This window comes from Dermacentor andersoni, chromosome 1 (genome assembly GCF_023375885.2).
Source record: "Dermacentor andersoni chromosome 1, qqDerAnde1_hic_scaffold, whole genome shotgun sequence".
NCBI classification, from domain to species: Eukaryota; Metazoa; Arthropoda; class Arachnida; order Ixodida; family Ixodidae; genus Dermacentor; species Dermacentor andersoni.
Window position 1 is genome coordinate 228,307,045 of NC_092814.1, and position 12,260 is coordinate 228,319,304.

General features: G+C 44.3%; 1 protein-coding gene across 5 annotated transcripts in view; it reads left to right on the forward strand.

The window, feature by feature from the left end:
- LOC126548526 (SUN domain-containing ossification factor) overlaps window positions 1-12,260 on the forward strand; it is a 159,897-nt gene that overhangs the window by 120,182 nt on the left and 27,455 nt on the right. For all 5 annotated transcript variants that reach the window (XM_050196747.3, XM_055063335.2, XM_055063334.2 and 2 more), the window contains exon 12: window positions 9,137-10,073. In XM_050196747.3, the coding sequence (XP_050052704.1) occupies window positions 9,137-10,073 (937 nt within the window). The remainder of the gene's footprint in view (window positions 1-9,136; window positions 10,074-12,260) is intronic.

The following is a 12,260-nucleotide window of genomic DNA, read 5'->3' on the forward strand; positions in this document are numbered from 1 at the left end:
ACCCCTCGGCGGAGGCAACACACCTCTTTGGCCTCTGCTTCACATAGACGGCACCTCCGGCCTGACCCGAAAGGGAGAAATCGGCAGTCACCTTTTTCTATCCTCCTCTCCATCTTTCACTTTTATCTTCTTTCTCTCTACTCTCCCGTCTCTTCCTCCCTTCTTGTTTGTTCCTTTCCTGGCGGCTAGGGTTAACCTTGTGTAGCTAACTACCCTGAGTTATGCCATATTGGGTAATAGCCGCAGTATACAGCTGGCGTGGGCAAGTCTTGCCTGAAAGCGCCTATCCCGTCCTCTCGTTGAGCTCTGCGGTGGGCGGCTGGTACCATGGTCGAAAAAGACATAATTTTTAGGGCTAGTTCTTTTGCTTCTACCGATCGCCCTCCTAACAAGAGGGGGCGCACCGATGTCACTGCTCAGTTCTTTGTGAAAAACAAAAACAACTTTCCTAGACTACATGTTATGCATAGTGAGCACTCAAATTACTGCACAACATGTCTCTCCTTTCAATGTTATGAGGAGCCTAAGCTACGCCATTGGACAAGGATATAAAATAAAGAAACTAGCAAATGCGGACCTTCTTTTAGAATTGCTGTACCAACATCAGTATGAGAAATTTTCAGGAGTAACAGCCTTTGGGGACATTCTCATAGCTATCAGCCCTCACCGATCACTGAATACCATTCGTGGCATCATTTCTGACGATGACCTAAAGTATGTGACTGAAGAAGAACTGCTAAACGGACTCAAAGAACAAAATGTCACAAATGTGTACAGAATAAAAATCGGACAAGAAAACAAGGAAATCAAAACAAAGCACTTCGTCCTAACATTTTCATTGAGCATACTACCTGACTCTGTGGAGGTAGGCTACACCAAACTGAAACTTCAACCGTACATACCCAACCCGTGATGCTGTTTTAAATGCCAAAGGTACGACCACGGCTCACAGAACTGCCGGGGCCAAACCACATGCGCTAAGTGTGCTTCCCATGACTACCCTTCAGACAACTGCGAAGTTGAATTGCACCTCTGTATAAACTGCGAGGGCAGTCATCCTGCTTACTCGCGTGGCTGCCCAACATGGAAACAAGAAAAAGAAAATACCACTCTCAGGAAAGCAAGGAAGCGACTTTCGTTGGTGCAAAACAAACACTTTTCCGTTGTGCTGCAACAGGGCACGGAAACAGAGTGGCCTTCAAAGCCTGCCCAGGTCACACACAGTGAGGCTGGGGCAGAGCCTCCTGCTCCCACAGTGGACGCAGCTAGCATTGCACCACTCCCTCGAAAGTAGGCTGTGCGGACCCCCAGGTCAGCAGGCCCCAAGGCCTCTCCCTACACGGCGAGGCCCAACTTGAACATACCCGTGCATCCAGCATGGACGTCCACTGTACCGTATTTACACGATTGTAAGTCGACTCGAATGTAAGTCGACCCCCCCATATCGCGTGACAGGAAAAAAAAAAAAGGAGAGCATACCCAAGGGCGCATTCGATAACGAAAATTTATTAGAAGCTGACATGGTCACTGGACTACTCGTCTTCACTAGTGCTGCCATCGTCATCGTTGCTACGGGCCCACAGCGCATCGTCGTCCCGCGAAATTTCACATTTGGCAAACGACCGCACCACGACATCTTGTGGAACAGCAGCCCACGCCAAATGCACCCAACCACACGCAGCCGTCGGGGAGGTTCTTTTGACAGGTCTGGGTGGCGTAATTTCGCGGCCTTCTGCCGCCAGCCACTCGTACTCACGGCGGAGCAGATCCTTAAAAGGCGAAGATCCAGGCTTGTTTCATGACCATGTCGCACTTCACTGGCAGAGACCGATCACACATTTCAGTGACGTACGCCGCAAGCTTGGCCTACAGCTCCGAAAAGCGTCCAAACTTCGGCACGTGGGAAATTCCTCACTTGCCGTCACAGGTGAAAATTTCGCTTTGCTGCAGTCGTCACTCTCGCACCACCCGTTCAGAAACATCGAACTTACGGCCCGCTGCGCAGTGATTTGTTTCTTCGGCGTAAAGGATGGCAGCCCTCTTGAATGCGGCTGTGAACGAGTGCCGAATGATTAGTGGGCCTGGAGCACTCATGACAACTGAGGAAGAATAGAAGTAGCACGTAGCCGGCAGTCAAGTGGAACGTGTCAAACCAATGCTTTTCATCGGAAAGCTAAGCGTAACAGGCAAAGAGAAACCCGTGAGCGGTGTCTGCTCTTCCATAAACTACCGATACTCCCCGCAAGCGCCGCCGTTCTGAGGGTGCCGCCGTGAATGAAACAGCGGCGCTTCCATCAACTATTGACACCCCCTCATGAGTGTTGTGTGCACTGTAAAACTCTCAAAAATGTTGAAAAACCCTTCTGTAAAGCAAACAAGCACGCGGGATAGCGAAAAGCTACGGGTAGGGCCATAGAGCAAACATAAAATTGTAACTACGTTGTAGCTCCCATTGGTCTCCCTTTTGTGGCAGTGCCATGTTTTGGGTTCGGTTTTAAGTCGACCTCCCACTTCAGATTTTCAAATTTAAAAAAAAGTGGTCGACTTACAATCGTGTAAATACGGTATCTGAGGATACGATGGGCACAAGTCAAGGCAATCCTGTGCTGTAGACGTCGGGTGAACGGCAGGGCTCCTTAGTTCGCCGCAAGAAAGGCTTCGAATCAAGGGGCCTGAAAACACAACCTAGATCTTCTCCGACTCCACGCACGTAATACAAAATGGCTTTCATACACTGGAATTGTAGGGGACCTTACATAACTTAAATGACATAAAAACATACTAGCCACACTCTGACCTGTGGCCCTGTGTTTACAAGAAACAAACTTAGGTTCTAAACATGAGAACATACTCAAAAAGTATAAAGTATTCCGTCGTGACTGAGAGCACGCAAGCAGGCTCTCAGGTGGCGTAGCTATTATAGTTAAAAATGGGGTCACAGCTAAAGAATATCACCCTAAAACTAAATTAGAAGCTGTGGCAGCCATCCTGCACGCATTTAAAACAATTACTCTATGCTGCGTATACCTGGAGCCACGTCTTGTAATAACTATACATGAATTGAAAGACCTTTTAGAGCAGTTACCAGAGCCGTATTTTTTAGTCTGAGATTTTAACGCGCACTCCAGCTTTTGGGGTAGTGACAGAACCGATACAGGAGGCCAAGTTATTAAGGATCTTATACTGAGTAATAACCTCTGTCTACTGAACACCGGAAAACCAACATATTGTGCATCTAGCTCAACGAAAATGAACAGTATTGATTTATCTTTTAGTTCACCCTCTATTATTACAGATTTAAAATGGGATCACCTAGACAGCCTATATGGAAGCAATCACCTACCTGTGCTGATAAGCTTAACATCCTCACCAGAAGTAATCAAAACAAAACCACGATGGTGGAAGCTCCATTTAGCCAACTGGGCGCTGCAAGAAAAAGCCAGCCTAGAACAAATAGTCTCAAATAATCTCAGCATAGACAAACTTAATGAAGCTTTCACAATCTGTATTATTGACGCTGCACACCTAGCTATACCTCAGTCCTCTGGAGTAGTAAAACAACATCACAAAGTTTGGTATACACAAGAATGTAGAGAAGCAAAAAAAAGAAGAACAAAACAAAGCCTAGGGAATTTTCTCGGATACCCGACAGCAGAAAATTTTATAAATTTAAAAATAGCAAGAGCGAAAGCCAGATATATCCGCCGCAGTGCCGAGAAGTCTTCGTGGCAAAGCTACATGCTGTATAAACAGCTCAACCACATCAAAATAAATGTGGGAGAAGGTACGAAAGCTAAATAACAGCTACTCCCCATTCACAGTTTCTCTTTACACAGCCCCTGGTATACAGAAAAGTACAGAAGAACAGGCCAACATATTGGATGAATATTTCTCAGTAGCTTCCAGTACATCACACTATGCAGAATCACCTCTAAAATTCAAAACTACAGCTGCGAAACAGACTACAAATAGATGGCAGTAGAAATTAACCTTACAATACTTTAATTACAGTTCAAGAAATCCACAGAGTACCGTCTGCTGCTAAACAGACTGCACCTGACCCCGATAAAATACATTATCAAATGCTAACCAATCTCTCTGAACCTGCCGTAAAAGCCCTTCTAAGTATTTTAACAAAGTTTGGGTATCAGGAAAAATACCCGAAGCCTGGAAGAAAGCTATTATTGTTCCCATTTTGAAACCTGAAAAACTACCAACCTCCCCCGGTAGCTATAGGCCTATAGCCCTCACCAGCTGTCTTGCGAAGTCCTTTGAAAGTGTCTTGAATATTAGATTAACCTTTGTGCTAGAAGCTCGTGAGCTTCTTGATAGTCATCAATGTGGTTTTAAAAAGGCATCCTCCACTAATGATCATCTAGTTCATCTTGAAAATACAGTCCGAGAAGCTTTTATGCACAAGCAACACTGTCTTGCTGTCTTTTTTTATTTAGAGAAGGCATATGACACAACCTGAAGGTTCGGGATTCTTAAAGATCTGGCCAAGCTTGGCATCCACGGCAGGATGTTGAACTGCCTAAAAGACTTCTTGTCTAACCGTTTGTTCCATGTATGCCTAGGCTCAACCCTTTCGAAGAATTTCGTTCAGGAAAATCGAGTACCTTGGGGGTGTATTTTAAGCACAACACTCTTTGCTATAAAAATTAATTCTATTAGCAAAATAATCCCAAAATCCATTATGTATTCAGTCTACCTCGACGGTCTTCAGATAGCCTGCACGTCATCCAACATATCAGCATGCGAAAGACAAGTACAGCTAACAATAAATAAACTAACAACATGGGCAGACAGAAATGGTTTCCGCTTTTCTACACAGAAAACAGTGGCCATTCTTTTCTCACTCAAACGAGGTGTACAGACAGACCCCACACTGCACCTGAACGAAACCGAATTACCTTTCCAAAACGAGCGCAAATTTCTAGGTATAACTTTTGACAAGAAACTCTCCTTCTTTCTACAGATCAATGCACCGAAAAAGAAAGCATGTCGGTCTCTGAACATACTTTTTCATGCAAACACTGGGGTTCTGATAGGGTATGCCTTCTACAAATTTATCGTTCTGTTATACGCTCCGGCTTAGACTATGGGTCTATAGTGTATGGTTCAGCAAGGAAGTCATACTTGAACCGCCTGGACCCAGTACACAATTTAGGTTTACGTCTTTCAACTGGTGCATACAGGAAGTCGCCTATAAATAGTCTGTATGTAGAAACCAATGGACCACCACTTTCAGATAGAAGAACCAGCTTACATGCTCATGCATCCTAAAAATTTGTTCACTGCAGAAACATACTGTATTTAAACAATTGTAAGTCGACTCAAATGTAAGTCGACCCCCCCATATCGCGGTGACAGGGAAAAAAAAAAAGAAAAGCATACCCAAGAATGCATTTGATAACGAAAATTTATTGATAGCTGGCATGGTCACTGGAATACTCGTCCTCACTAGTGCTGCCATCGTCATCGCTGCTAGGGGCCCACAGCGCATCGTCGTCCAGCGAAATTCCACATTTGGCAAATGACCGCACCACGACATCTTGTGGAACAGCAGCCCTCGCCGAATGCATCCACCCACGCGCAGCCATCAGGGAGGCCCTTTTGACAGGTCCTGTTCATGGTCTTCTGTCGCCAGCCACTCGTTGTACTCATGGCGGAGCAGGTCCTTAAAAGGCGAAGATCCAGGCTTGTTTTATGACCATGTCGCACTTCACTGGCAGAGACCGATCGCACATTTCAGTGATGTACGCCGCAAGCTTGGCCTACAGCTCCGTAAAGCGTCCAGACTTTGGCCCGTGGGAAATTCTTCACTTCCCGTCACAGGTGAAAATTTTGCTTCGCTGCAGTCGCCACTCTCGCACCACCTGTTCAGAAATATCGAACTTGCGGCCCGCTGCACAGTGATTTGATTCTTCGGTGTAAAAGGATGGCAGTCCTCTTGAACGCTGCTGTGAGCAAGCACCGAATGTTTAGTGGGCCTGGGCACTTATGACGACTGAGGAAGCATGGAAGTAGCATGTAGCCGGCGCATAGAAGCCGGCAGTCAAGTTGAACGCGTCGAACTAAGAGCTACAGGGAAGCAGAAACACATGAGCGGTGTCTGCTTTTCCATTAACTATCAAAACTCCCCGCAAGCGCCACTGTTGTAAGGGTGCCGCTGCGAATGGAACAGCGGCACTTCCATCAACTATCGACACCCCCCCATGAGTGTTGTGTGCACTGTAAAACTCTCAAGCATGTTGAAAAACCCTTCCGAAAAGCGAACAAACGCACAGGATAGCGAAAAGCTATGGGTAAGGCCATAGAGCAAACATAAAATTTTAATTACGTTGTAGCTCCCCTGATATCTCGTTGGTCTCGCTCTTTTGGCGGTGCCATGTTTTGGTCTCGTATGTAAGTCGACCCCCCCACTACAGATTTTCAAATGTAAAAAAATAGGTTGACTTACAATCGTGTAAATACGGTATGTGTTACCCAATAGTTACAAGGTGCCTGTCACGAACACTGTTTACCAACAAACTCCAAGCAGTAAGACCACTCCTTCTCCGCTTTAAGGAGAGATACAAACAATTAGACATAACAGGCACATTGCCTCAGATAGTCCGGAAGCCCGATCCACTCCCGCCTTGTTATTGCCAGCCTTCAGTGTGCGACTTCACATTAACACATTTTCAGAAAAGCAAATACCACATGAACATATATTACAAGATTATTTAGCACTAAACAAAAAATATGCAGAATACACAGCGTTTTATACCAGTGGCTCCAAATCAGCAGGCTACATCGGAAGTGCTGCGATGCAAATCAATTAGGAAAACCTGGTACGCCTACCTCGGTGTGCATCCATTTTTACTGCGGAGTGTTACGCAGTCTCTTTGGCCGTGGAAAAAATAATAAATGAGAACTTTGAGAACAGCATCATTTACGCAGATTCACTAAGTGTGCTAACAGAACTTCACCCAAGAAATGCAATTGCACCATTACTTGGCGACATCCTACATAACATAAGAAAAGCCACAAGACAAGGACACAACATAAAATTTTGCTGGGTGCCGAGCCACGTCGAAATCTGTGGAAATGAGAAAGCAGATGAATGTGCAGTGAAAGCTCGAGATAAATAACTCATCAAAGCAAGAATTCCTTACAAAAATTGCATGAAATTAGTGCACCATAAACTGAGAAATAAATGGCAGACAACATGGAAAAATGAAGTAAACAATAAACTACACCTAGTATGACCTGTCATACAAGAATGGAAGTCATGCTCACACTGAAAACGCTTCATCGAAGCCATTTTATGTCGCCTTCACATTGGGCACAAGCACCTTATGCACAGCTTCCTTCTGACAAAGCAAGACAAGCCAGTTTGTGAAAAATGCAGCAACGAACTTACCGTAAACCACATCTTCTTATCATGCGTGAAACTCTATTTTATAACTTGTCGTTTCCGGAAAGCCGGCCCGTTGTGGCAGACTAGCATCTTCGTGTGTTTAGAACGTTCAGCCATACAGAGATCAGTAAAGCTGTTTGCGTCGTATATACCAGCTTTAGCCACAGTGGTTCTTGAAACACTGAGAAAAAATATTTTTTTTTGCAATGAACATATTCCATTTCACCCAACATTGATTTTAGGTGAAGATGCAGTTGTCAATATGACACATGTCATTAGCTTTTTAAGGGAAGCTGGTATCCTTGAAAAACTCTAAATTCTGACCCTACGCTCTGCTTTATATTATGATACACCTCATCCACCTTCTCACATTTGAGAAGGGATCCTCTGAGTCCTTGTCCATACAAGGGCTGTCGCTGAGGTGATCCAACTTTTTAAAATAATTTTTACCTTGTGTTTGGCACATGATAGCCTAAGTTACTTATGTGCCATTAAACCCAATACAATGCAACACAATCTTTTGACACCTATTGTTTAGGGTACCATAAGTATTTTTTATGATATTTCAGTATAAACTCGCTCATACGTTTTGAAAAAAAGAAACACGAGAAAAAACATACTAACCGGGAAAACGTACGATCCAAACTAACTAAAAAAAATTGACAGACTCTACTCTTGTTGACATCTACATAATGCGAAGCGTCGTGCTGATTGTTGTGGCACGAGATGCCGATGCGCATCATGCTGGTGGTGCTCCGGCAGCCCGAGACACGTTTTGTTGTTTTCCTATTGTGTGTTGTTTTAAGAGGGCGATGGGAAACCGAAACAAAATCGAGCTGGTCGGTGATGCCAGATGCTGCCGAAGCGAAGCGCGATGGCCACATCGCGCCGCCTGCAGCAGGGAATGGCGGCGCATTTGGATTATCGCCTACTAAAAGCGTGCAGTACACTACCAATGGCACTACGCACCACGCGCTGTAAAGGTGAAGATGCTTATCGCATAGGTTTGATGTGAAAAGCTGGGAATGCAGCGTGCAACGACCCAAGCAAACCAGAATAAGAAACTGTGCATGCCATTGTTTTTGACGTGAGACGAGCGGCTATATACTGTTCTCAATCACGCGTGCCTCGCACCTTTTCTTGTTTACATTGGATCTAGTGGCCAGAAAACATATCATACGATTGCAGTTTGGCGCTGTACTGAATGTTGATACTGTAAAATCATGTTTTCCGATAACGTATGAACCGATAATAAATGAACGTAACTTTGTTGGGTCATCTTTTTTTTTCCTCTATTACGAACGTTGGTGCCGGGAAAATGCACATAACGCAAACGTATAAATGAGGTTCTACTGTACATTGTTTCAGCTGCCTGCGACTTCTGTGGCTTGGGTTTATGTTATAGCTTTCCTGTGTCACTAATATTGTGCAAAATAGGATGCCACTCACTAAGCACATGACACTTGCTCAAAAATTGTTATCAGTGACAGTCACTACAAAGTTTCGGTGTACTCACTGTTTGCTTATAGGTGCATCTGTATTTTATGCAGCAACCTCTATACATCTGTCGAAATGCAAATGTACCTTTTAGAAGTGCTTTTGTTTATTCAATGTTTGTGAGCTAGTATATCTGCAGTGGCTGCATCGTAAGTCTTGTCACTTTTAATTTTTGTCGGAAAGAGAAATACTTGGCAGTAGACCTTGCTGATTTTTCTTCTTTTCTCTCCACAGTTTACATGCAAACTGCAGTGTTGTGAATGCGTCTCGCCAAGCACAGAATGCAACTGCTAGACGCCTTGGCTGCCAACAAAACAGAAGTCGCCAATTTTTTGGGTCGGTGTTTCAGCCATGCACCATGTGCTCGTTGTTTGTGGGCCAGTCAAAAGTCACTCAGACTCTTAGTGAAACCATTGCCTGCCGGTTTCTCCGTACCGCTCTGTCTCTAGAGGATGACTGCCCCATAGATGAGCCTAATGAAGAAAGAGACCCCAGTAAGAGCACTGGGAGCTTTAGTGACGTGCCCCAGGAGACAGACAGCAGCTCTGATTTGACAGCAGCAAGTTCCTCTTCTGAAATGACTACGGTGCCAGTCCCAATCCAATCGTCGTCCACATTTTCTGCGAATGCCACATCTGAAGTGGAACAATCAAAATCTGTTGCTTTGCCCAGTAGTGACACTGAACAGCCAGAAAGCATGAAAGCTTCCTCTAGTCCTATGAGTGCAACAGCAGCCTCTAGTGTCGAGGCAAGTACCAGTGTTGACCATAAGAGCCACTATGACAATGAAACAGAGTCAGAAAACTTGGGCAGTGCATCTGAACCATCTCACAGGGAGAGCACAACACTGCATACTTCTACAGCTTCTACAACTCTTCAGAGTAGCTCTCAAGCATCTGATTCTACAACAGATTCGGTGACAGCGACTCCAATAATAATGGATGTACCCACATCGGTGAAGACGAGTCCTTCAAGCACATCAACTGCTGGTGCAGAGATTGCATCTCCTGTGGTGGACTCTGCATTGCCAAATAGTGTAACAACTGTTTTAGGAGTGCCACCTACGAGTGAAGTGGACAGTGGTGTCTTGGTCGTGGGACCGGAGACGGATGGTGGCAGTGTAGTTGCCACGGTACCTTTGCCTCTGGATGAACTCGTCCACGATGCTGATGTGAGTGTTCTGTCTGATTATTATGCTCTTTTATTGCGATAGCAATTATATGAACCCTCAAAACAAATTTCTGCTGTCAGTGTTGCCACAATGTTCCGTGTAAAGTCCAAGTGTAATAACATTATGGCCGTGCTGCCGCCATATGCTGTAAGTGCGAGGGAAAGCTTGCAAGGGTGAGCCAATAAAGATGGTCGGTTGTTGCAGAAGTGTCTGCTCGCGCACACAAGGCAGGAAGGCGGGGAAGGTGCACGCCGACTTTTCACACGTGCAATGGGGTGAGCAAGGGATAGGTTAGTGCGCACCTCCTCTTCTATTCCGACTGCAGTGGCTTAGCACGGTCGCCCACACACTATCTTGGAGGCAATCTGCACTGGTTTCAAAGACTAGGCGACCTGAGATAGCTGATGGCTTTGTGTGCAATGTGTTCCCACGCACCTTTTTTGCATTGAAGTGAGAGGCAGCACGAAGAGGAAGTTGCTCGCCGCTGCTGACGCTCTTCATCACGCCAGCATTCTGACAGCTAGTGTCCGCAGTCATCGATTGAGACGTGGTCGTGTTTGCCTGTGTGCGCCTGACAACATGTTTGCTAATTTAGTTAATAACCAAATGTTTACAGCAGTTTATGCCGCTGATAAAACTACTAACCTTACTTAGTATATCTGTCTAATAATTTGCTATCGCAATCAAGGCTTCGCGTTTCGAGCAAAACTGCGACTTTTTTTTATCGCTACCTACGTACACACACCAGATACAATGTACTTACATTTCAGTTATTTCTTTTTTTGCATTTTTTTATGTCTAGGCACGGTGTTTTGCATTTGTTGTTTACGAAGGGGTTCATTAGTATTGGTGGAATGTTGAATTTCGTATTGCCATTCTTTACCAATCTGTTTAGAGAATATTCTAGGATCTGTGCAAGGAAAGATGTTGCGCATGACTGAAGTGGCAGTTTGTTAACTGCTGACTGTGCTATAAATTAAATTACTATCATTAGCAGCAGGCATATGTCTGCCGTTAAAAATTTGCATCATCGAAGAAGTATTATGGAGTTGTATCTACGATTCAGCGTATCCTGTTAAAACCAAACAAAAGAAATAGACAGAAGTACATGAAATGTATCTTTGGAAATACTATCTTAATCAAAATGAAATGTGCATCTTATCCAAAGTGTGAAGCAGTTACAGTAAAAGCTTCCGCAGTATTATAATACTCAGTGTTTCATGCATCATAGGTTGCAGTGAAAATTCATAGTCATGCACACTCAATCTACCGTGGAGAACCACAGCTTTTGCTCCATCCTCTCTTCTGCCACTTCATGCCACCAGCTTTGCTTCTTTCACCTTTGCACTGGTTTAAGACTATTGTGCACAGTAGCGTGCATCACAACCCATGCTTTGTGATTCATTGCTGCTCTTGGCATCTGTACATCATTCATATCCTAGTGGGGCAGTTGATTGGAGAGGGGGCTTCCACTTCAAGATCTAATTGAAGTGATCTGCTTACCTTTTATGTGTGCTTTATTGTTATCATAATGGCATGATCATTTCTAAAGGCTATTACAGCATACAAAAACGCTAGAAATGCTACTGGAAAGCACCAGTAATAGCTACTGCTATTTAAAAAATCATTAGTAGGACAATTACATGAAAAGAAAGCATACTACTTAATATTTTTTAAACCTAAAATGTTACAGCACATTAGCAGTAAAGATCTGACCTGAAATTGGTACTTGTTTTAGTAGTGAAGCATAATATGTACATTTACTTATTGCTTAGTTATCAATTAGATGAAATCAAAATAATGAGAGAATACTCCCCCCCTCTTCCTCCCTTCCTCCCTGCAATTCGATTTGGTACAAATACTTGGACAAGAAAGAGGCTTTATTGAATGGCTATTTGCAGTGAGACAACCATCCACTGAAGGCAGGGCAGGTGAACTGAATGAACTTGGAGTAGTCCTAAATGTGTTTGGGCTAAGTCCAGTCAACAGATAGTATGTTCTCGCAAATGTCAGGCATGTGAAGCAGTAAAATTCTCCTTTGTACCCTCACATGCACTGTCCTCATCGCATTTCCTTGCTCCAGCACACTTAGCCTCCACATGAAATTGTAGAGCTACAACACATCAGAGCATTATGCTGCAGCACTGCTGTTTTTAATGTAGTGTTTGTTTTTGTTGCACGACCATT